The sequence below is a fragment of the Malus domestica genome, chromosome 06, assembly GCF_042453785.1.
Source record: "Malus domestica chromosome 06, GDT2T_hap1".
NCBI lineage: Eukaryota > Viridiplantae > Streptophyta > Magnoliopsida > Rosales > Rosaceae > Malus > Malus domestica.
The window spans coordinates 24344219-24369426 of record NC_091666.1 but is presented as its reverse complement, the minus strand read 5'-3'; the positions used below and the strand labels follow the sequence as shown (position 1 = coordinate 24369426).

Genomic DNA, 25208 nt, shown 5'->3' with positions numbered 1-25208 from the left:
TTAATAATAATCCAATTTCATGAATAATCCAATTTGATAATAATCCAATTTAATGAATAATAATCCAATTTGATAATAAAAAAACCTAATATTAATGAATAATAATCCAATTTGATAATAACACCTAATATTAATAAAATACTAAATAACATTAAACATATTAAAATTATCCTAGGGAATAATTATACAACATTACTTAATTACTTAAAAAAATTAACATGTAATTGTTAACATTACTTAATTACTTAAAAAAATTAACATGCAAGTATTAATTACTTAAAAAAATTAACATACGAGTCCACACAAATTTTTTTGTTGTTGTATAAATTACAATAATATAAATATAAGTTTGTAAACTTACCTTAAATATGGAACCCTTTGTGTTGAAGCTCTGGAATGGATCTGGAATGGCTCTGAAAGGGGTAAGGGAAGAAGAAGAAACGAAAAGGCGTAATAGAGGTTTCAATTTTCGAAGGGTAAAAAAATGTGTGATGATCTGATACTCCACATCTGAGAATGTGAAAGAATATCACAGTGGCACACGGTTTTGAATGAAACCACCATCCATGGTCTGAAATTGTACAAGTTATAATTGTAAAAGTTGTCTGGGTTTTGAATTATTTAGATTCTTTTCAATGAAATCACCATTATTTTTGTCCATGATCTGAAATTGTCAAAAGTAATTGTAAAAGTTGTCAGCAAGTTCCTGAGTCCTGACAGGAACCACACACACACACAGACACACACACACGCCACCACACATGCACACAACACACGCACACAAACATCACACACGCAGACACACAGAGACCTCAGTCTCTCTCTCTCTCGATCCTTCTCTCTTGTCTCCCTTCTCCATTCTCCCACACACACAGAGATCTCGTTTGCGTCTTCCGCCTCGTTGGCGCCGTCTCTCTCTCGAAACTCTCATCTCTCTCCTTTCTCTCTGCACCGAGACCCACATACACACACGCACACCATCTCACCTGCTTCAGGAAGACACCCACCTCGTCTTTCTCCCTCTCCTTCTCGTCTCTGCAACTCAGCGAACGTAGGAACCCTCCGGCGATTTTCTTGAATTTCTCCGGTTAGATAAGCTTCGGGTTTACCTCTTTCTGTTCTAGATCGAAGCTTAGATGTGAAATTGAAGTTCTATCTCGTGTTTTTGCAAGGTTTTTGGGATGAAATCGGCTCGGGAATAGGCACACCCATCTCCGGCGAGGCCGTGGGTGTTGACGAACTTTCCGAACACCTCCGACCGTTTCACGGCAAACAGAAGTTATAAAAACATTCCTCTTGTCTTCTATTTCATTTTGATACCTAGATCGGAGTCTAGGGTGCTCTTTTACAGTCGGCCGGAGCTGTAGAAGCTCCGGCGTTCTTCTCCGATTTGCACAGATCCAAAATTTCGCGATATTATTGGTAATATCACGATAATATCGCCATATTTTGACGAAAACTAATTGGATAACCATTAAAATATCGGTAACGCGAAAAACCGATAATATCGGCGAAATATCGCCGATATTATCTGCATTTAAGACCTTGCTTCTAGCTAATGCATACAATCTCATATTATATCAACGGTTAACAATCATCCATGTAAAATCGCCGATATTATCGGCATTTAAGACCTTGCTTCTAGCTAATGCATACAATCTCATATTATATCAACGGTTAACAATCATCCATGTAAAGCATTGAGTTTTAACAAAATACTTCCGGTACTGTTCACTTTTAACGAAAAATTACATTTTTACCTTTATCTATCACTATTCACTATACCTTTAAAAAAGACTTTTCATTAAAAGGGAAGTTTTTTTTAACTTTTCATTAGTTTTCTTAAAGCATACATTTTTGGCCATTAACCGAATAGTTATACATGGATGGTTAATTTTGTAATATAGCGCAAAGCTGATGTCATTTTCTCATTGGACAGCTTCGAGGCAACTTGTCATCTTCCTGATCAGAAAGTTTACAACTCACCCAAACACTGACGCATCTCTCCTTTACTGCTACTACGATTAAACTCTCTCTCACCATGGCACACTGGTCAGGTACAACTCTTAATCAATCTTAATCCATCCGTTTAATCTTCACATATTCAATATCTCGTGCATTTTCAGGTGATCACTCCACTGACGATTCATAATTAATGAAAAAGTTTCAAAATTTTCACTTTTTAAATTCTGGGTTTTATTTTTAAGCCACGATTCATTTCCAATTATTGTGATTTAGTTTTACCTTGTTTCTGATCTTGTGGTGGTTTTAGAAGTTGGGTTTTTGTGCAATTATTGGCTTAACTGATCACCATTACTGCTCTTAATCATTGGCTTAAGTTGTTTGATTCTTCGAGTAATCACTGTCCTGTTTTGTTCTGTCAACAGAAATTGCGTACAAGATTAGTTGATATCCAAAATCATATAGACCAATATCTTTTGGTTTAAAAAGGTAAGCATTTTGTTACTCTTGAACTTTTGTAATTTTGATTTTTTGCTAAGAAGTTATGCTGATTGCTGGATGCTCTGTAAGGAGAGGGTCTTGATTTTGTATATTTTGGCTTCAAGGGGTCTGTTCTTGTTCGTAGTAATCTCGATTTTCGATGGCTGAATTGGTTGGGCCGAGGTTGTACAGCTGCTGCAATTGCCGAAACCATGTTGCCCTTCACGACGATGTCATTTCGAAAGCCTTTCAGGTGAACAATTTTACTTTGATCAAGTTGTTGTGGTTTTTCTGATTGCCGCTCATTTTGTTTATTGGATGACTAACGAAAATCCGGTCTTTTACAATGAAATGAATTGGTGTTTACTTCACTACATTTGGAGGAAATGAGGAATACAATTTTAGCCTTTTCCTAATCTGAAATGAAGATTCAGTTCATACTCAAGTAACTAACGATCTTCTTTTGATATGAATTGGTGTTTAGTTTTCACTACATTTGGCGTAAATGAGGAATACGATTTTAGCTTTTTCCTAATTTGAAATGAAGATTCAGTTTGTACTCAATTAACTAACGAAACTCCGTTCTTATTCTGAGATGAATTGGTTTTTACTTTTCACTACATTGAATTTTGGAGTAAATGAGGAATTAAAATTTCGCCTTTTTGCATGTTGGAAATGAAAGGAAGATTCAATTTGTACTCAGTTATCAATGCCAGGAGCCGAGTGGTTGTCTTGTGTTCGGATGAGAGTTTCTATTTTCTGCATTGTGTTCGTATGGTTATTGTGTGTATGTATGTACGATAGTCTTCAGGATTTGGGTATGATGAGTGGATTGCAAAAACCTTGATTCAACTCTCTATTTTATTTAAATCTTAGGGTAGAAATGGTCGAGCGTTTTTGTTTTCACATGCAATGAACATTACAGTCGGGCCAAAAGAAGACAGACAACTCATGACTGGGCTGCACACGGTTGCTGATGTCTCCTGCTGCGACTGCCATGAGGTGCTGGGTTGGAAGTATGAACGCGCCTATGAGCAAACACAGAAGTACAAGGAAGGGAAATTCATTCTTGAGAAATCGAAGATAGTCAAGGAAGACTGGTAGCATCTATGAAGGCTTTCAAATTCATCTGTCTGCATGTCAAACGAAAGTGTATGGATGCTCGTGCTTGTATTTATCTTGTCAAATTCTTAACAGTTGAAAAATTCAATTGTTGTTGTTCGTTGTGGATTCCTCGTGTCTGTTGTGTGAATATTGTATCTGGAAACCGACATATAATTAATTGGAATAAGATGTGAATAATTCATTCAGTAAGCCGGCTAGAAATATTCTTTCAGTAACTTGCGTCGTAAATACTCCCCAGAGCAGGCTGCTGTCTTGAGCAAGCCGGCTGTCAATGACATTCCGAGTATAATGGATAACTTGTGAGTGAAGTATGTGCTGGGCTGCCATGTTGGAAGAACATTATGTTTTGTTTCAGATATACATGAGCATTATGATTAGTAGTAAATAAAATAATAGATAGAATAATAGCATTTGCTTAAGAACAAAATCGTTTAGCTCCATCGGCTTCTCAAAGATGAACCAGAATGGAACTGAACTTAGTAAATTGTTTCATAGATGAGCAGTCTCTTCAACATCGTAAACTTCTCCATCCTCATCAACTTCATCGTCACCGAACTCATCGAACGACCTCATATCATGCTGGTATCGGAGAAACCCTCCGATGCCCCCAAAACCTTGGCATAACTACGACCTTGTTGAACGACATCATATCAAGCTGGTATCGGAGAAACCCTCCAATGCCCCCAAAACCTCGACATAACTGCGACTTCTCGTGTGATTTGTTGGTGACAAACTCAAGATCGCAACTAAAACGGTGACATCTCCTCCTGAACCTCTAGATCTCCTTGGCTGGCAAGAACTCGAAAGTTGCTCATTGTTTTTCTGCTCCTTGTCGAAATGTTTTTCAACAATCTCATCGGTCTTCAAGTTCGTTAACACATACATATTGATCTCAAGGTTTTCCCACACAAATAAGTGTCTTAATCGCTTCCATCTCCAAAGCCTTTAGCGTGCCATCTACGCCCTGGCTAACCTCCTCAAAGTATTTTCCTAGCAAGTTGTGCTCCTGTGTAAATTTCATATTGGACAGATACTCCGCTGACAACTTAATAGCCTGATCGAAACCATCCTCTCCTGTCTCCTCCATAAGAAACATCAACCACTTTCAGTACTTTTGCCGGGAGTCGGGGATCAAGGTTACCTGATTCTCCAAGCTTCGATTTCAAGTCAGCTGATTCAGCCAGTACTAATCCTTTAACATTGGGCTGGTTGTTGCTGCACTAATAAACAAACTTTTGGCAAGCTCTGCTGTCTTCTTGACACCGTTGTCACGCAACTCCTGTCCCCGACGGGCAAATTGAAGAGCTGATTAAAGCTTTTTACTAGTATCTTTACTTCATATATATGTATGTGTGTGTGTATGTGTATGTGTGTGTGTGTGTGTAGCAAAGCTGCATTAGTTTCAATCTAATATATATATATATAGCAAAGCTGCATTAGTTTCAATCTAATTAAAACATAAAGGTCTAAGGTAATTGACACTTAACACTTAAGCATATAACGAATAAACATCTTAAGACAAAGTTCTCTCAAAAATGACAGATGATTAAACTTGAGAAGTCCTATTTTTGATGTTCAGAACATTTGATCCCAACTGCAGGCGGTGGAGCTTCAAGAGCTTGACGAAACCTCAGATTTCAGTTTACTTAAAAATGCATCCATCGAGCGAATCTTGATGTAGGGCTGGCTTCTTAAAGATGCAAATGCAAGAGAAAAAGACGAAAAAGTAATACGCGTTCTTAGATGCCATCAAATATATTACCTTAAGAGTGACATCCACGAGGAGATGGAGCATGAAGTTTGCTCTACAAATGCTTGCATAGATAAATAGACATTTAATAACCTTTGTTCTCCCTTTTCTTCTAGCTGGTTTGAATTATGTAGCAGGTAGTTTTAATAACATGTGTTGGAAAGGAAAATATCAGGAAAGGCATGAGAGATATGTGCGGACTAGATGGGATTTATTGTCTTGCTAAGTTTCTTTTATAATATCCAAATTGAAGAAGTTGAAGTTTTACCATAAAACCACCAATTGATAATATGAGGAGTAGCCCAACATCTTATAAGCTCATGCATGTCCCTCCTCCCATCAATGTGAGACTCATTGATAGGAATAAATGGATCACGTGGAACCAGTACGTGAGTTGGGGAAGTTCAGTTCATGAGAGCAAATATCAGTTGGCCTAGCCAAGGAAGTGGTCTTGATGTATTCATTTGAATTTAGTTATCTATTGAATTTGGTAGAAATGATGTATAATGGGTTCGAAGGATTCATTACATTGTTAAATTAATTGTGTTACATTTGAGTTTTTTTTTAGAATCATAAGAGATGCACCTTAAGATTTGGAGGATTCCATCGAATGTTTCACCTTGAAAGTGACTTTCCAAGAGGGGGGAGCATGAAGATTGCTCTGAAAAGGTTTGCTTGCATCTTGATTGACGGAGTTGATTTTCACAAGTCGGTTCATAAATTGAGAAGATAACGGCTAAACTTTTCAACCAATAAAACCCTCAATTAAGGGTGAGCTAACCCATTTAAAACCAGACTAATCTTACTTCGTGTCATGCTTGTGCCGACCCATTTAATAAATCGCACGTAAGTGGTTTCAATGTTTTCCTCAAAATAAAGATACAGTCATCGAGCTAATCTTGATGCAAGGCTTCCTAAGGATGTAAAAGTATGACAAGAAGACAATGAAGTAGTACACATTTAGGTTAGAATTATAAGAAAAGCAACTTGGATGCCATCGAAAGTTTTACCTTGAAAGTGATTTCCAATGAGCACCAAGCTTTGTTCATCTTGTTGAGTAGTTAAATTTTCATTTATGGATCGTGTGAAATGGTGGAGACATGACAATAATACGAGCTTGGGGAAATTCTGGGTTTTTCGGCGAAAATCCAGATTCCGATGCTAGCAGCGGCGTTAAACTGGGTCGACTCAACCTGAGAACCCAATCCGAATCCGGTAACTAGCATTCGACCTGATATGACCCAATTCAAACCCGGATCCAATCCAACCCCCTTTCAAATCATGATCAAAATATTATGTTAGTTTTAAAGGAATATTCAGTTTGACGATGGAATATTATGCCTCGTTGACCGTTAATTTTGACTGTTGACTTGTTCAGGTTTCAGCCAGGACCCGTTTCTTCAAATTTGATCATTTGAATGCAGTTCCATGATTGACTGCCACTTGAATTTGTTGCATACGGAAATCTGGCCGTTGGTTCATTATAAAAGTGTAATATGTTATTGTAAACATAATGTGTTAGTCTTAGGAACTTATAGATCGGAAATCCAATGAGTGGATCTTCTGAAATGGGAAAAATTAAGATGGTTGACTCTAAAAGAAACCATTTTCTGTCCAAGGGTTGACTTGGGCCAACATATCCTGAATAATTCTCGAATATTGACGTTAGCATCATGAGAGGCCCACTAGAGCCTAGCAGGTAGAACTTGCCCATCGTCACTCTAAGCGAGACATTTATTTCTATTAAGTACGATGTTCAATGTTTAAGTAGTATATATTGAAATTCTTGTATGAAGGGTGAACTATAATTGGCTTGATCTCTTCAAAAGTTACGTAGGTAGTCCAACTCGAAAGTTAGATGCAGTCATAAGATTAAATAAAATTAAATGGTGTATCATGTCTCTGATTTTTGGATGTGATATTTTTATGATTTGTCTTTGGTACATACTTATGATTTATGACGATGATGATTTTATGACGCTGGAATCATTACTACTTATCTTGTGGCATGCATATACCTGTACATGCTTAGACTTATGCCGTGTTTACGTAACCGGAATGGAATACGAAGAAACGGATTTGCACTTTTTTCGAGGTATTCAACCATTTACCAAACATTTCAGTAATCGGAAACAAGGTGGGGCTCACACAAAATCAGGAATTGAACTCCTGAATCTTCCGGAATTGGATCCCCTCCATAGATGTGGTATTTGGATTCCGGGGAGAAGCCTTCATCAGGAATCCGACTTTTCTACCCAAACTACCCTTGTCCTTATGCCTTTCAGCAGAGTGCCGACTCCAACTCAATCCCGTCCACCGGCGATGTGGGGCTCAAGCTGACTAGTTCATGATGATTTTGTCAGGATGGGTTTCAAAGATGTAGTTGGTGAAGAATGGGTCTGTCGACAGGGAAGAAGATGGAGAAAAGAAAAGAAAAAAGATGAGGAAGCTAAAAGAATTGGGGGATGGTAAAAAGAGTATCAGGGAGCAAGGATGACGGGGAAGAAGATGAAGAAAGGAAAAGAAAAAAAAATAGATGACGGGGAAGAAGATGGAAAGAAGATGAAGAAAGGAAAAGAGGAAAAATAGATGACGGGGAAGAAGATGGAGAAAGGAAAAGAAATAAAATAATTGGAGATGAGAAAGAAGAGAGAGTTTTGGAAGAAGATGGAGATAAAAAAAATAAAAAAAGAATTTGGAATGATAAAGAAAAAGTATGAAAATAATTTATTTATGTAAGGGCAATATAGTAATCAAACTAGTTTTCATTCCGATTGAAGTGAATTAGTAAACAACTTATATGGATTTAACATCATCCTTATTCCGATTCCAAACAGTTTTAGTAAACAACTTCAACAGGAATTTGATTCTGATTCCACTTCATTTTAATTCCTCCCCAATCCAATTCCTCCTCAATTCAATTCATGTCAATTTGATTACGAATTAGTAAACGCGCTATTAGTTCTCATCATACATGAATCCGTAGCAGTTGACACGAGCATTTATGACATCGAGGCATCCTTCCAAGCGCTGACACATCATTATCAAGTAGGTTATCTACTAAGCTTTTTTCGTAAACTGGTTTTAGACAATTGTGCTCTGAACTATTATTATTTATGTAACTGGGGTCAGAGACCCATTAAGGTCTGGTTTGGTACATAAGTGATTCTGAAAAAAAAATTGGTATAAAAAAAGTTGGGAGCTGTTTTTGTGTTTGGTAAACATTCAGCTTCAGTTTTTTTTCACAGTTTTGGATGAAAAAAAAGCCAAAAACAAGAAACTGCAAAACCCAGCTTTGAAAAACCAGCTTTTTTTCACATCTGTTTATATAAAAGTTTACCAAACACTATAATACTGTTTTTTTTTTCAAAAGCACTTTTACAAAAAAGTTTACTAAACATTCTACTGCTTTATTTCATAACTGCTTATTCTCACAGCACAACAGAAGTAGCTTTTTTTTTCAAAGCACAACAATACCAAACCAGCCCTAAGTGTGGCCCGTCGGGGATGTATTGATATAAATATGATTTCCTACAGGTGTTTTAATTTGGGCTTATCCCTATTTTAGGGAAGTTTTGTCGAATTTTCGGTAAGTTTGATTAGTTGAAAATTTTATTTATATTATTTTCGTGCATAGCATGGCTTCGTTACCATTCGGGTAATGGCTAGCAAGCCTCAATTTTGATGCCTACTGAGACCCGGGTCGGAGCGTGTCACACACATTGTTCTAAAAATCCCCGCCTAGCGCCGCCTAGGCCCCACTTAGGCGCTAGGCGGCTGGTCACCGCCCCGATTAATGCCTAGATGTTTGAAAATTAATAAAGGGCTCCTAGACCGCCTAGCCCGCCCAGACCCTCCTAGGCACCTGCCTAGGTTGCGACTCACTTTGATAGAAAATAGATAACTTTCAATTTGCATTTAATTTTTTTTTCAATAAATTGTAAGAGACTTGTTGAATACTTAAATGGGCACACACTATATGCTTGTTCCTCATGTTTTCATCATGTTCCAATACTTTATAATACATATGTTATTCTATTTTGTAGTTTATGATGAAATTATATATTTTTTAAGTATAAACAGATATTTATTTACACGAAATATAATGGATTTACTTAAATCCGCCTAGTCCGCCTAGGCGCCCGCCTAAACCCCGCCTAGTCGCCTAGGCGCTAGACCCTATCCCGCCGCCCGACTAGCGCCTAGCGTCTTTTAGAACCTTGATCACACAACACATGTCAAGAGTATCTAGAAAGTCTCATGGTTATAGACTGATATAAATGGAAAAACATACAAAAATATTGCATTTTCTTCTGTAGAGTTATCATCGATGACAATATTTTTCTCCATTATACAATTTTCACAGTGTAGGTAAGTTTATGTCCTGTAGATTTGGGAGTAGAAAAATGAGATACAACTCCACTTCAATCCTACTATTATGTTGCTGCCGATTTTCCCACTAAACTGACTAATGTTGTACTTTGGCACCACCACCTCACCACCGTCAACCAAATAAGTACAAATGGTAACTTTGTAATTTAGCTTAAGGTGATGTGAGAATGTGAAGTTAAAAGAGTCTTACATCCTTGAAAGGAGAAACGTTGTGATGATTTATAAGACGTTGTGCTACTCGCAATATTGACAATTGATTTTATGTTGGAACTTCAGTTGTTTTCACCCGTCGTTTTCCCAATAGCCAGCTACAACTCTTAATTAATCTTAATCCATCAATTTAATCATCATGTCTTCAACGTTTGTAGCATTTGCAGGTGATCACTCCACTGCGCATTTCACAATTAAACAAAAAGTTAGGGTTTGCTTGGGTTTGGACTCGGTTTCATTCGGGTTCAATTGGGTTCGGGTTTAATTAGGTTAGGGTTTACTTGGGTTGGGTTCGAGTTGCCCAACTTTTTCAAATTTAATCTTGTAATAATTTAGTTTTTAAGAATTCCAAAAAAAAAAAAAAAAAAAAAAAGTCAAGTAGCATCAAATCTAGCTAACTTTAATTTCATAAATCATTCTACTATAAAACTTTAGGATTTAGAGACTACGAATATGGGTTGACTAATCAAAACCTCTTATTGCCTAAAATCTCAAGTAATTATAAAGGGTAATTTATTAAAAAAAATAGAAATGGTGTTAGTTTTTGGACTTGGCTCACTTGGATGTAGTAGGAGCATTAATTGATATGGGTTACAATCTGATTAGATTGAATTTGGTTAATCGGGTTGGGTTGGGTTGGGGATGGACAAGTAAATGATCAACCCAACTCAATCCAATCAATGAACGAGTTGAAATTGGGTTGGGTTCAGGCGGGTTATAACTAAAACAAACCTCACTTGTTCGGATTTAAAGTTGGGTTGGACATGGACGAGTTCGGATTGGTCCAACCCAAATTGTAACCCTAGTTGCTGCTGTATCTGTAAATGTTTTTATGCTCTGCGGCAGTCTTGTTAGTTGTAATCTTGATTTTAGATGGCGGAATTGGTTGGGCTGATGTTGTACAACTGCTGTAATTGCCGTTGCCGAAACAAGTTTGCCCTTCACAACAATGTCATTTCGAAAGCCTTTTTCACTTAAATAGGGTTGGTTGTATGAATCTTATAATGTCATTGCGCTCGGTTTATGTATCATGTATTTCGTTAAAACTTTATAATCAATAGAACAAATATACACAAGAGGTCCAATTAAGATAGCACAAAAAATATAAAGTGCCCAAAACATACTTTGAAGCCCAAAAACGGAAACACACCAGGGCCCAAAACACACTTAGAAGCCCAAAAACAGAAAACCACACCAAGACAACAATTCAAGGTAAGAAATATCGCAATATACCAGATGATTCATTTTGTTCAACGGGGAAATGCGTATAGTGGGGGTTTAATTGTTTGTTTCCTGTCCTTTTCGATATTTTCCTTCGCTGGCTCAACTGAATCAATTGATATTATAGTTGCAAAAGCGATCTTTCTCAGCTTTTTAACCATTAGCACCGCATCAATCCCTTCTCCTACCACTGTTAGCGTTTGGTGGTTCGAATCCCAACTCACCGAGCTAACCCCTGCTCATCCAAATCAACCGAACAATTAATGGAAAGAAAAATGAAACGGTTTTATTACATTAAAACTGGCCTTGAATCAAGTGCTGTAAACAAAACTAGGCAAGAAATATTAGAGTACCTTTAACAGCAGAAACAACTTTCATGGCTTTCTTCTTTTCATACTCTTTCAAACTGACCTTGATTAACACCTTCTGCCGCATATATTTCTGCGTAGACTTGACGGGGTTGTCAAGCGGAAAATTGAAAGAAAGAGACCATGTTAAAGTTGGATAAGCACCTGAGCCATACTGCCATGAGTATGAACACGTTTGCACATACAAAAAAACAAAAGCATAAGAATTTGTAGGCGTGCATCGCAGACTAAGAACTCACCTTTGCCCCTGCATCTTTTGGAATACACGAGCTCTTATCTCCCAAGGTTGATGCGGAGGAATCCTGAAATTGATCCATTGGCCTACTAGCTGTTGAAACATCAGAGCTTCTACCTCCCAAGTCGGATGCAGAGGAATCAGGAAAATGATCTATCGGGCTTTCATCATCAAATGTGACGGAGGATGGCAAAGAAACCCATGACAGGAATTCATCCAGTGATTCGATGTCTGTGTGGGATTGACGAGAAAGAGTCATCTCATCTTCATCATTCAGTGATTTCAGATAATACGGAAAACCAAATGCCGGAAATTCAGACCTTGATGTCACCATAATCTTGTAATTTGGTGTTTTGAATTCATCAAACTTGTCAAGAAGGGATTCTGATCCAGGCCAAACATCATCCAAGACCAACACTGATGGGTGTAGTGCTGTTTCCATGAAAAATTGGCGCAACCAGTGAAGTGCAATTGATTCGTCTTGCAACGCAGGTATCTGGAAACCCTTGGGTTCAATCTGTTGATATAGTGTTTGTACCATAAGGCTCAAGCTAGGATTTTTTGAAACAAGAACAAAGAAGATGTTGCTCTTGAATATGTTTTTAACTTCCTCATCTGCACAGAAGTATTTTGCCAATGTGGTTTTCCCACTTCCCTGAGGACCCGTTAGCACAACCGCTGACACCTCATCATTAAGAAGAGACCTCTTCAATCCTCTCAAAAGCACATCCAAGCCAACTGTAACCGATGAAGCTATGTATTCAGTTTCCTTATATTCAGCGTACGGAGGTTCAAAATCAAGCACATCTTTTCCCTTAATTTGCTTCAGTCCTGCCTCTGTATTACTTGCTGAGGTCTGCACTGTCTCCTTTACATCCCTTCTTCCCTTCACACTCGGTACATTCAATCCAACTGCTGGTGGTGTGGCTTCGACCACTTCATATGAATCTTTAATTTCACTTTGATCATTTTGTGATTGTACCACACCACTCCATTCAATTCGACCGATCACCGTATCTATATCACCACTAACGTCCTTTACTTGAGTGCCAATGTAGGGCAAATGCCTACGACAACTTTGTTTGGTGTCATCAAATTCTGATAGATCATGAAATCTACAACACAACATTTAGATTCAGGACAACTAACTAAATTATTAAGACTGAAATCTGAAAACCAAACCAGACAGAAATCATAGAAGCAAAAATATTTGCGGCGTGATAATTATAAAACAAGGTGGAGAGGCCAAACCTGCTGCATTTATGGCAAAACCTTCTCTTTAGACCAGACACAATCACAAGTGGAGCCTTCGAATGAAGTTCGCACACCCTATGCCTTCTATTATACACCTTTGCATCACTCAGATCGACTGCACACCCATCAGCTTTACAAATCGCCATCCCATCTCCACTTGCACCTGTCACAGACTCAGCTCCTTTCTTCTTCCTGTCATGATGATCTTCCACTTGCTCATCAAGTTCCTCATCTTCCTCATCCTTCAGAACATCCTCCTTCAATTCCCTAAATGGCGCATCAGGTTCGGATACTTCTTTGCCCTGAATTTGCTTTAGCCCCGCCTCTACATCACTTACAGAGGTCTCCTCCATACTCCTTGCTCCCACCTGCATGTTCATTGCATCCAGTCCAACTGTACATGATGGATGTTCAGTTTTACCTTGTGCCACCCAACTCTCTTCAACATTTTGCCACCCTACCTTTATATTCGCTTCCGGATCCAATGTCTCAGTCAAGTCCCTTGTTCCCTCCACGCTTAGTGCATTCAATCCAACTGCACTCTTAGCCATGGCTGCGGGCACTTCACATGAACCTTTAGCTTCATTTTGCTCATTTTGTAATTTTACCACACCACTCCCTTCAATTTGATTGATCACCGCCTCTATATTGCTTACGGAAACCAAGCTCTCCCTCACATCCCTTGCTAACGCCGCTCCTAGAGCAGCAGCCCCTACTCCTCCACCTGACGGCGCCATTTGTTGTCCACCATTCTCTCCATTTTGTTCATGCGGTGTTGTCTCTGCACCACTTCCCGAAGACTCTCCCCCGTCCCCCGATGGAAGTTCAACTAATGGATCGTATTGTATGATACCACTCTCTTCAATTTTCATGGTCACCGTGTCTATATTAGTTACCGAAACCAAGCTTTCTGTCACATCCCTTGCTAGTTGCACTCTCAGTATATTTATCAATCTTTGAAGAGATTCATCTAATCCAAGAAGTTTGTTGGTATATTCATACTTTTTGTTGCTTGCCCAAAGACTAACCTTTGAGCACTTGCGAACGAGCTCTACACCCGTCTCCATCTCTCCTCTAAAACTTTCTAGTTCTTCTTCTGTAAGATGCAATACCTTGTTATATTCTGCAATCTCTTCTATCAATGGCTTTATGGAGTCTAGCGTGGACTCGAGATGTCCCAGGATGCGTTTAAACATCCTCGTCTTCTCCTTCGTTTGTTGAACGGCACTAAATAGTACCTCAAACACTGCTCCTAGAGCAGCTCCTCCTCTGTTTATTGATGCCGCTTGCTGCACACCACTGCCTCCAATTTGCTCCTGCACCACAGTTTGTGCACCACTTCCTGAAAGCTCTTGCACACCCTTATCTTCCTGCTGCGCTCGCAGTATCTCCCCTGCAATTTTCAGTATTTCCGACTGCCTTGTTGCCAATTCATCTTGTTTTTCGTATATCTTCCTATTCAAAAGCAAGTTCTCCTTCATGTCCCTTGCTTCCTGCAACCTCAGCACTTCTAACAGTGCTCTAAGAGACCTATCCAACTGAATAAGTCGATCGGTGTAGCTCGGCTTCGAGCATTTGCAGCAACTGCATAAGACGTAGCAGTTCCACATGCTAAGCTTCGATAACCTGCCAACGAGCTTTATACCCTCCTCCATTTGTTGTTGGAGACGTTCTATGTCATCGTTTGGGAGACCCAGTGCCACGTTATGATCTCCTATCTCTTGGATGATCCGCGGTCGTAAACAGTCTAGTGTGAACTTGAGATCTTCAAGGAGGGGTTTGTACTGCATAACAGTCCTTCCCATCGATTCCTTTACGACATCATACAGTACTCCAAACAGTGCTCCTATCGCAGCCCCTCCAACCAACGCCACTGCCATGATATACGAGCATCCGAAAACTCCCTACACGCAAAAAACAGAAAACTCGTATTCGATTCGATCTAAATTACTGATCAGTCGGATTCAGACCAGTTTTGCTCGAATCCGGTGGCAGTTGGTGGCGGACCGTGGAGCGGATATGGATGCTCCTCCTGTGCCCAGCCTCCACGAAGCCTTCCTCGTCCACTAGAAGCTACAGTTTTTGGGTTGGGTGGAAATGTGAAGGGTTGACTGGTAAAAGAGTCTGAGTCAGTCAACTGACAACTGGTTTCTGTTTTCTAATATTTTTCTTTCTCGCCAATCATATGTCCTCAATCTCTTTGTTCCTGTCGCTTACTTTATAAATTATAAAAGTTTGGTACTCTCTCTCTTTGTTTTTTATTTTTTTATTTTTTTTATTTTTTTAGGATAAATCTCAAGCATTAGTTATATGATATTTTTTTATTTGTGAATGAAAAATCTTAAGTTTAAATCTTATAATGACGATGGTGCAACTATTTTATTCTTTTATTCTCTTAGTGTAATCATATCATTGTATAAAAAAAAATCAGATTATTTACACTAACACACCCTGAGATTTATCAAGTTTTCACAAAACTCCCTTATGTTTGAAACATTACACTAACATTCCTTGAAATGTTAACTCCCTTTCATATTACCCCTTGAGTAAAAAATCTACTTATAAATTTACTAATTTACTCATCTATACTATTAAGAGAATCCTCATTGTCAGCTTTTTTCTCATTTTTTTCCTATTTGGCCCTCACTTTTGATACACACTATTGACAAAAAGAGGGCAAAATAGTAATTTTGTACCTTTTTGACAAAATGACAATCATATCCCTATTTTACCATTTTTTTTTAAACGACAATCGTATACTTATTTTTTCAATTTTACCTTCACTTTTGATACACAATATTTACATAAGATGACAAAACAGTAATTATGTAATATTAAAATACTGTTTACTACCCTCATGTTTCGTGGTTTTCAACATTTAGTACATCAAGTTTTTTTCGTCTCAGGGTCATACCTAAAGTGTAAATTTTGGGACAGTCTCATACATCCGTTAGTCAAACTGTTAAGTTTCCCGTTAACTGTGACGTGGCGCCCATGTGAACACTGACTGGGCGCCACGTGTCATCCACGTGGAAATTAAAAATAAATTATTTATAAAATAAATAAATAAAATTATATATATATATATATATATATATCTATAAAAAAAACCTTCATCTTCCCCAGATTCGGAGGAAGAAGAATAAGAAGAAGAAGAAGAAGGAGGAAGAAAAAAAAAGAAAAAAAAAGTTGCAGTCGGAGGAAGAAGAAGAAGAAGGAAGAAGAAGAAGGAGGAAGAAGAAGGAAGAAAAAAAAAATTCCCCAGATTCGGAGAAGGAAGAAGAAGGAAGAAGGAGAAGAAGGGGAAGGAAGAAGGAGGAAGGAAGAAGGAGAAGGAGTAAGAAAAAAAAAAAAAAAGCTGCAGTCGGAGGAAGAAGAAGAAGAAGAAGGAAGAAGAAGGAGGAAGGAGAAGGAAGAAGGAGGAAGGAGGAAGAAGAAAAAAAAAATTTCCCCAGATTCGGAGGAAGAAGAAGAAGAAGAAGAAGAAGAAGGAAGAAGGAGAAGAAGGAGGAAGAAAAAAAAATTGCAGTCGGAGGAAGAAGAAGAAAAAAAAAACCGAATCTGCAACCCAGATTCAGAGGAAGAAGAAGAAGAAGAAGAAGAAGAAGAGGTAGGAAGAAGGAGGAAGAAGAAGAAAAAAAAATCTTCCCCAGATTCGGAGGAAGAAGAAGATGAAGAAGATAAAGAAAGAAGAAGAAAGAAGAAGGAGAAGAAAGGGAAGGAAGAAGGAGGAAGGAAAAAGGAGAAGGAGGAAGAAAAAAAAAAGTTGCAGTCGGAGGAAGAAGAAGAAGAAGAAGAAGGAAGAAGGAGGAAGGAAGAAGAAGAAGAAAGAAGAAAAAAAAAGTTGCAGTAAGAAGAAGAAGAAGGAGAAGAAGGAGGAAGAAAAAAAAAATTGCAATCGGAGGAAGAAGAAGAAAAAAAAAACCGAATCTGCAATCCAGATTCGGAGGAAGAAGAAGAAGAAGATGTAGGAAGAAGGAGGAAGAAGAAGAAAAAAAAAATCTTCCCCAGATTCGGAGGAAGAAGAAGACGAAGAAGAAGGAGAAAGAAGAAGAAAGAAGGAGAAGAAGGGGAAGGAAGGAGGAAGGAAAAAGGAGAAGGAGGAAGAAAAAAAAAAGTTGCAGTCGGAGGAAGAAGAAGAAGGAAGAAGGAGGAAGGAAGAAGAAGAAGAAAGAAGAAGAAAAAAAAGTTGCAGTAAGAAGAAGAAGAAGAAGAAGAAGAAAAAAAAAACGTGGATGACACGTGGTGCCCAGTTAGTGTCCACATGGGCGCCATATCACAGTTAACGGGAGACTTAACAGTTTGACTAACGGATGTATGAAACTGTCCTAAAATTTACACTTTAGGTATGACTCTGAGACGAAAAAAAACTTAATGTACTAAATGTTGAAAACCACGAAACATGAGGGTAGTAAACAGTCTTTTACCCTATTAAAAAGCACTTATTAAGAGAAATTATTCACACACAAAGTGTGTGCTCTCTGCTAGTATAATTAAAGAAAAGCTCTATTTTTTTAATAAATACATAAAAAGACATATTAAAACGTTAAATAATTAAAAAAAAAAACAAATTAAAAATCAAAACGTCAGAGCTCTATCTACCTCTGTCTCTCTTGCTACAAATTTTCATTTTTCACCCCAATCTCTTCAATCATTCACAAAAAAAGATTATAATTTTAAGATGAATGGTAAATACCCATTAAAGAATTGGGTTGGAGATTGAGTTTTGATATAGATTTCGATCACAATCTGGGTTTGGGTTAAGAAAGCAACAATAGCAATGGCTGGTGCCTAACAGATACATAAGACTTGGAAGCTAAATATGACACACCCCGACCGAAGTCGAGACATGTTGGCCGTCACGTGAGCGTGACGTAGCCTTGTGCGTAAAGCGGAAACGATAAAGAGTAAGGAAATACGAATAATTTAAAACTAAGCAACTAGCAATCCCAGTTAAGAAATGATGCTAGTGAGAGTCTAAGTGTATAAATACATTTTCAGAGCAATAAGAAAGTCTAGTTGCAGTCAAGTAGGACAATTGCTAAGATACAACACCCGAAGGTGAATTCTACTTTTTCGGATTCTGTCAGAACACTGTTGGATTCCTCGTGGCCACCAAATTCTGCTACCTAAAACCTGGAGGGGTGAAAAACAAAGTTGAGTGGGTCAGTAAAACACATTTACACGAAAACCTTATTTTCCTTTGAATATACTGACCCCTCGCCGTAAAACAAGTACATAGATACTTTCCCAGAAAATAGAATACATAAATATGTATATATCTCAAATCATGCTCAATAAATCAAGATTCATATTTGTATAAATATATGCCATGCGTATGCCATGCCCAATAACATAAAAATACCAAAAGTAAGCCATGTGATGCAATTTACAATAACCATATACTAGCCGAAGTCACCTGACGTGATCTATACGGTGGAATCTAGAGCTCATCTCAATCACAACATCAGTCTCAAATCTCATCATATAAATCATCATGTATATATATCACATATCTCATCATATATATACAAATCTGCACATGAGTCGGAACCACCTCACGTGGTCTGATCGACAAGACTGGGTGTAAAATAATAGTACACTCTAGTGCTACGATCACATGAAAACTGTGCGATAAATCTCGGGTCACCTACGAGTTGGAACCATCTATAATGGTCTATTCGACAGGATTGTGCACCTAACTTGGATCCAAGATGAGCGTGTGGTGTGGGAGGTGAACATCACGTGAAAGACTATGCCCCTAACTCTGGGCGGGAGCACTAACACCGGGGTGCAGATTATGAGCTCTAATATACATCTCAACATCATCATCATCATATCTCATAACCATTATCAGCATAATGTACTCACCTGTAGCTTACCTGGGCCTCCATAGCACCATGCAACAATATGCATAATTAAGATAATGCATATACTAAAATATGAGGCATATATGACATGGCATTTAAATCACATTTCTTTTAAATACATTTTCTGGGAAAAACGTCAAGTAGATATATATATATATATATATATATATATATATATATACTGAAAATAACTGCCCACTCACTGATATGTAGCTGGGTCGTAACCCCCGTGCCTAGCCTGGCTACGCTCGTCCTTCGGATAGGTCTCGCCTATAAGAGAAATACTGAAATAACATTATTTCAATGCACATATACCAAACTATGTAATAACTTTTCATACATAGCTCAAATTGGGTATATGACTATACCACAGTGACCTACACAATCTCAGGATCGTCCCCATATTTTTAAAATAATTTTCTGACCCCGCACATGCCGGCCAAGGCACCGCAATACGCACGGCCACGCGCAGGGAATCCTGACGGATTCTACAAACAGCGTTAGGAATATTCCTCGGAATATTCTGTTATGTCCTAACAGAAACCGTCAACTTAAACTGACGACTTTGGAATATTTTGTCAGACTTGACGGAATATTCCGTCGTCTCCTTCCTCAAAACTCTGGCGACCGTCGCCGGCGTCGGAAACTAGAAAAAATTCTAAACCTTATAACTCGGCCATTTCTCAACTAAAATGCACGAAACTTGAACCAATTCAAAGCTTATAACATGAGGATCAAGTTTATACCAATTTTGAGTCCCAAAGATCGCTGGATCTCGTCGGAGAACTCTCGAAAGTCCGGCCACCTCTGCAACTCCTCCGTTCTACGCTTTCTGACGTCCAAATCCTTCAAACGAACGTCCCCGAGCCTCGTATGGACCTCCTAAAGCTTCCTAGAGGCTTGAAAACTCCTATAAATTACGCGTTAGAAAGTGCATGAACAGTGCATATCTCGGAGGTTAAGGTTTCTACGTGAAATCATAGGTTTCCTTACCTGAAATTGGTACCAAACGATTCATATGAACTTCACGAACACAATGGTGACAATTACACCCTCGATCTGTAAGGTTTTGGGGTGAGTTGAAGCTTGTTCGTACGAAATAGGGAAGAGAGAGAGAGTCTGAGAGATAGAGAGAGTACGGGAGGGTGAGAGAGAGAAAGTGGTACTTTTGTGTGTGTGTGGTTTACAAACAACCAACCAATCACCACTAATTTCCTTTAGTCCCAATTGGTCCCAAAAACTTAGGAATTTAACATATTAGTCCACTTCCAATAGCATGTCACACACAACACATCTCAACGCCCAAGGGCATTTTAGTCTTTTCACATCAACGATAATTGTTTCTCGGGACGGGCTGTCACAAAATAGCTGCCATGGACAGGGCTTTACATAAGCCTCATTCGAACCACCATCAAGATCTCTATGCTTCTGCGACTACTCTAGGGAGAGAAATAGAGATAAGGGTAGAGAGGCCCAGTTAGAGACAAGGTTGTAGGTGTGAAATAAAAGGAATGGCTTGCAATTAACAAATTGGCCATTAGAATTGTTCATGACAAAGTGAAATTTAAATAGGAAGTTTTGGGAAATAATATCTTGCAATTAACAAATCGGGCATATATGGTGTAATTGGGTGAATAATTGTAAGATATTATGTGAAATATTATCTTGCAATTAACATGACAATTATTCCTAATTTAAAAAGGAAGTTTTTGGAGTTACCTTTTGAATAAAATCAAGGTTTTTTAGTCAAAATGGTTCATGACAATTACTCCTCACTTTGGTCCATAAGATTTGAAATCAATAGAAGTGGTTCTTGAGATTGTCCACCATCAATCATTTTGGTCATTTAGTAAAAATTATGTTAAATAAGGATTAACATGATTTGACAAAAATTGAGGGTATTTTTGTCATTTTACTCTTATTTAATGGAGGTTTTTCATGGAATGACCAAAATGATTGATTGTGGACAAACTCAGGGACCAATTTTATCGATTTCAAATCTCAGGGACCAAAGTGATAAGTTATGCAAATCTTAGAGATCATTTTGACTACAAAGCCTAAAATCAATAAGGGATTGATGAGGAGTGATGAGAGGGATTTGAATAAATATCATGTTGATCATCTTTGACTCTTCCTTGATTGAGTAGTTATTGTTCGTTGCATGTGGGAATTCTGGTGTGCCTTAAGGATAATTTTGTCATTTTAAACCAAAAATCCAAATGGCATCTGCATAATTTTTTGAATTATTTTTGGCTCCACAATGACGGCAACGGCAGCTGGCATGTAGAAAAAACCCTCATTGCGGTTCAAAATCAACGCAATGTCGATGACTGAGTCGAAGAGGTTTATTGGACAAATGAGATCGTAGAGGCTAAACTTGATTTAGTGATTCTGGTGAGGAGAGGCAGAAATTAAAGAACGACATGAGAGACAACAGATCTGTAAAATTGGAGGATAGAGAGTGAGAGAGAGCGACAAATATTGGAGAGTGAGAGAGGGCAAAGAGAGAGGTGGATCAGAGAGGGAGCAGAGGTTGGTTGAGTTAAAAAACTTCAAAAACTCGCGTATTGTGTTTTTAAGTTTAAGACTTGAAAAAAGTATTTTTAAGTTTAAAAAGTTGTAACTATTTTCGATAGGTAATGTTAATGAAATCAAAATTTTAAAATCAAATGATATAGTTGTTGATGTTTGAATTATTAATTAAGTGTCGATTAATGTACTTGTATCTTATTAGCTACACATCATTTGATTTGTAAATTTAGTTTAAAAATTTAGTCTTCCTAGCATCATAATACAATTGCCAAAATTGACATTATTGCCGGTGTTGGAACTTGCATGTATTTGTAATATCCCATATAATATTGTCCAATATCAGGCCACGTTGCTCTCTAAACAGATAAGGAAATTATGATAATATGCAAGAGACCTAGCCTTTAATTTATGGGGACTCAAGATGCAATCATCAGAGCTAAGAGCATCTTCTTGGTGTACATAAATTTAAAAAAAAAAAAATTTGTACTATAATAACGTGTGACAAATTGTCTCATAAAAAAATGTTTGTCGCTCCAATGAAATAAACAATTAAGTAGTCAAAAATTTATTTTATACAAATAATAATGTGCACGAGACACTGCCTTTAATTTATGTAAGGATCCCAAATGCAAGCATGATAATGAATGCAAAACTATATAAATAGTGTCGGTGAAAGTCCTTGCTCTCTCTTTTGGTGAGAGTCCTTCTCACTATTCTGTGAATGATATCATTCCTCATAATTCTACTATTTTATTGAGATTAAATGATCGAAATATCTCTAATGACTAAGTGAGCATTTTTGCTTACGATCATAAACATAAACTATAGTATATGTTCACCATACATCTAATCATCTGTCACGTGTTATTTCCCTTAACCTTGGTTATTTTTTTTTTCAAAAATGTAAAAGTAATTTTTAATATAAAAGTTAACTAGAATAAATTAAAAGACATGTGGCTGATGATTAGGTGAAATGACATGTCTTTAGTCTTTCTTTATCGTCGCTGACCGTAGTCGTGGCTAGGGTCGGTGGCAGCTATCATCAATTTACTGCTTTTCTTGCCTTTGATTTCAATCGCTTTACCCCAAATCCAAATCACCAGTTTCTTCCATCTCCCACAATTCATCGCTCCCCATCATCTTCATTAGTGGGTTCCATCATCTTCCCATCCATTTACAAGTTCGATCGATTACCGTATGTGTTTTTCGCAATGGGGTGTGCTATCCATACACTCCTTTTTACTTCTCACACACCCCTTGTTAATTTATGTCCGTTGATCTTCTTTAATTCATCCTATCCAACGGCCGAAAATTAAAAAGGTGTGAGAGAAGTAAAAAGGGGTGTGTGGATATCACACCTCTTTCGCAATTTGTCGCGGAATTTAGGGAGGATGTCTAGAGCTTCGGCTTGGGTGTTCACACCATCACCTTTGTTGACCCTTGTTGGCCCTTCCTGCTGTTCGTCTTTGTTAGCGATGTTGCATGTGGGATCTTTCTTCTTGTGGACTTCCTATGTCATGTGGCAGCGATTGTTGTTGTGGTGGTCCTGGGAAGATGATGCGACCTTACTTGTACTCAAGAATGGGACACTCGCAAGTGGTCAAGGGGGCGACATATTGTGTTGATCATGTCATGGAGCAGGAGCTATGCCACGAAGGCGGTAGCTACAAAGATTGTAGCTTCTTTAGGGTTTCACTCTTTGGTGTTTTCTGTGTGATGGGCTACTAAACCCATCATAATGTCTTATTTTTTCACCCACGTTATAACCCCACCCGTCACCAAAAGTTAAAAAATTAAAACTCTATTTCTCTACCCACTATCATTCCTAAGATAACCTCATATCATAAGACACAGGGGTATGATTATATTTCCTCCTCTTTTCATCTCCTTCTCTCTCCTTCTTTTACGTTCTCTATTTTATTTATTTTTTTAATATAAAATTAATATAAGATATTGATGTGATTTGATCGTAATTATAGGAGAAAAAAGAGAAAAAGAGAATCCTACTTCCTCACCCAAACACTGACGCATCTTTCCTTTACTGCTACTACGATTAAACTCTCTCTCTCTCTCTCTCTCTAAAGTCACCATGGCACACTGGTTAGGTACAACTCTTAATCAATCTTAATCCATCCGTTTAATCTTCACATCTTCAATATCGCGTGCATTTTCAGGTGATCACTCCACTGCCCATTTCATAATTAATGAAAAAGTTTCAAAATTTTCACTTTTTAAATTCTGGGTTTTATTTTTAAGCCACGATTCATTTCCAATTATTGTAATTTACCTTGTTTCTGATCTTGTCATGGTTTTAGAAGTTGGGTTTTTGTGCAATTATTGGCTTAACTGATCACCATTACTGCTCTTAATCATTGGCTTAAGTTGTTTGATTCTTCACGTAATCACTGTCCTGTTTTGTTCTGTCAACAGAAATGCGTACAAGATTAGTTGATATCCAAAATCATATAGACCAATATCTTTTGGTTTAAAAAGGCAAGCATTTTGTTACTCCTGAATTTTTGTAATTTTGATTTTTTGCTAAGAAGTTATGCCGATTGCTGGATGCTCTGTAAGGAGAGGGTCTTGATTTTGTATATTTTGGCTTTAAGGGGTCTGGTCTTGTTCGTAGTTTTCTCGATTATCGATGGCGGAATTGGTTGGGCCGAGGTTGTACAGCTGCTGCAATTGCCGAAACCATGTTGCCCTTCACAACGATGTCATTTCGAAAGCCTTCCAGGTGAACAACTTTACTTTGATCAAGTTGTTGTGGATATTCTGATTGCCTCTCATTATGCTTATTGGGTAACTAATAAAAATCCGGTCTTTACAATGAAATTAATTCGTGTTTACTTTTCACTACATTTGGAGGAAATGAGGAATACAATTTTAGACTTTTCCTAATTTGAAATGAAGATTCAGTTCATACTCAATTAACTAACGATCATCCGTTCTTGTTTTGACATGAATTGGTGTTTACTTTTCATCACATTTGCCCTTTGGAGTAAATGAGGAATACAATTTTAGCTTTTTCCTAATTTGAAGTGAAGATTCAGTTCATACTCAATTAACTAATGAATCTCTGTTCTTATTTTGAGATGAATTGGTGTCCACTGTTCCCTACATTTGGAATTTTGGAGTAAATGAGGAATAAAGATTTTTCCTTTTTGCATGTTGAAAATGAAATGAAGATTCAATTTGTACTTGGTTATCTATGCCAGTAGCCGAGTGGTTGTCTTGTGTTTGGTTGAGAGTTTCTATTTTCTGCATTGTGTTCATATGGTTATTGTGTGTGTAAACGATAGTCTTCAGGATTTGAGTATGTTGAGTAGATTGCAAGAAACATGATTCGACTATCTATTTTATTAAATCATAGGGTAGAAATGGTCGAGCGTTTCTGTTTTCACATGCAATGAACATTACAGTCGGGCCAAAAGAAGACAGACAACTCATGACTGGTCTGCACACGGTCGCTGATGTCTCCTGCTGCGACTGCCATGAGGTGCTGGGTTGGAAGTATGAACGTGCCTATGAGCAAACACAGAAGTACAAGGAAGGGAAATTCATTCTCGAGAAATCGAAGATAGTCAAGGAAAACTGGTAGCATCTGTGAAGGCTTTCAAGTTCATCCATCTGCATGTCGAATGTAAGTGTATGGATGCTCGTGCTTGTATTTATCTTGTCAAATTCTTAACAATTGAAAAATTCAATTGTTGTTGTTCGTTGTGGATTCCTTGTGTCTGTTGTGTGAATATTGTATCTGGAACTGGCATATTACTAATTTGAATAAGATGTGAATAATTCATTCAGTA

The 25208-nt window shown here is 37.8% G+C and overlaps 3 protein-coding genes and 1 pseudogene across 11 annotated transcripts; 2 read left to right on the top strand and 2 right to left on the bottom strand.

The window, feature by feature from the left end:
• The first annotated feature begins 1981 nt into the window (after window positions 1-1981).
• Window positions 1982-3752, top strand: LOC103414687 (protein yippee-like At4g27745). 3 transcript variants are annotated; one of them, XM_008353056.4, is made up of 4 exons: window positions 1982-2057; window positions 2388-2451; window positions 2588-2695; window positions 3319-3752. In XM_008353056.4, exons 3-4 carry the CDS (start codon window positions 2603-2605, stop codon window positions 3544-3546), a joined length of 321 nt encoding a protein of 106 aa, XP_008351278.1. In that variant the 5' UTR covers window positions 1982-2057; window positions 2388-2451; window positions 2588-2602; the 3' UTR covers window positions 3547-3752. The 3 variants fall into 3 exon arrangements, with proteins under 3 accessions (XP_008351278.1, XP_008351275.1, XP_008351277.1); XM_008353053.4 differs by having other exon boundaries at window positions 2568-2695; XM_008353055.4 differs by having other exon boundaries at window positions 1994-2057; window positions 2533-2695.
• Window positions 2063-25205, top strand: LOC103420273 (protein yippee-like At4g27745). 6 transcript variants are annotated; one of them, XM_070823585.1, is made up of 4 exons: window positions 2063-2126; window positions 2388-2451; window positions 24009-24136; window positions 24773-25205. In XM_070823585.1, exons 3-4 carry the CDS (start codon window positions 24044-24046, stop codon window positions 24998-25000), a joined length of 321 nt encoding a protein of 106 aa, XP_070679686.1. In that variant the 5' UTR covers window positions 2063-2126; window positions 2388-2451; window positions 24009-24043; the 3' UTR covers window positions 25001-25205. The 6 variants fall into 6 exon arrangements, with proteins under 6 accessions (XP_070679686.1, XP_070679688.1, XP_070679685.1 ...); XM_070823587.1 differs by lacking the exons at window positions 2063-2126; window positions 2388-2451 and adding exons at window positions 23401-23504; window positions 23830-23892 and having other exon boundaries at window positions 24029-24136; XM_070823584.1 differs by lacking the exons at window positions 2063-2126; window positions 2388-2451 and adding exons at window positions 23401-23504; window positions 23830-23892.
• Window positions 3942-6102, bottom strand: LOC103414693 (eukaryotic peptide chain release factor subunit 1-3-like; annotated as a pseudogene).
• On the bottom strand, window positions 10940-15190 carry LOC103413440 (uncharacterized). Of its 2 annotated transcripts, none has more exons than XM_070823582.1 (4): window positions 12995-15190; window positions 11748-12858; window positions 11494-11581; window positions 10940-11375 (listed from the first exon to the last, which is right to left on the bottom strand). In XM_070823582.1, exons 1-4 carry the CDS (start codon window positions 14875-14877, stop codon window positions 11170-11172), a joined length of 3288 nt encoding a protein of 1095 aa, XP_070679683.1. In that variant the 5' UTR covers window positions 14878-15190; the 3' UTR covers window positions 10940-11169. The 2 variants fall into 2 exon arrangements, with proteins under 2 accessions (XP_070679683.1, XP_070679682.1); XM_070823581.1 differs by having other exon boundaries at window positions 11494-11590; window positions 12995-15184.
• Window positions 25206-25208: the final 3 nt, after the last annotated feature.

What these genes read in the sequence shown, in the direction of transcription:
- LOC103414687 (XM_008353056.4), top strand. Translation starts at nt 2,603, where the DNA reads ATGGCTGAATTGGTTGGGCCGAGGTTGTACAGCTGCTGCAATTGCCGA. An exon ending in TCATTTCGAAAGCCTTTCAG is followed by an intron (nt 2,696 to 3,318) that starts GTGAACAATTTT and finishes TTTAAATCTTAG; the next exon opens with GGTAGAAATGGTCGAGCGTT.
- LOC103413440 (XM_070823581.1), bottom strand. Translation starts at nt 14,877, where the DNA reads ATGGCAGTGGCGTTGGTTGGAGGGGCTGCGATAGGAGCACTGTTTGGA. An exon ending in TTTTGCCATAAATGCAGCAG is followed by an intron (nt 12,859 to 12,994) that starts GTTTGGCCTCTC and finishes GTTGTGTTGTAG; the next exon opens with ATTTCATGATCTATCAGAAT. An exon ending in AGTTGTTTCTGCTGTTAAAG is followed by an intron (nt 11,376 to 11,493) that starts GTACTCTAATAT and finishes TTGGATGAGCAG; the next exon opens with GGGTTAGCTCGGTGAGTTGG.
- LOC103420273 (XM_070823585.1), top strand. Translation starts at nt 24,044, where the DNA reads ATGGCGGAATTGGTTGGGCCGAGGTTGTACAGCTGCTGCAATTGCCGA. An exon ending in TCATTTCGAAAGCCTTCCAG is followed by an intron (nt 24,137 to 24,772) that starts GTGAACAACTTT and finishes ATTAAATCATAG; the next exon opens with GGTAGAAATGGTCGAGCGTT.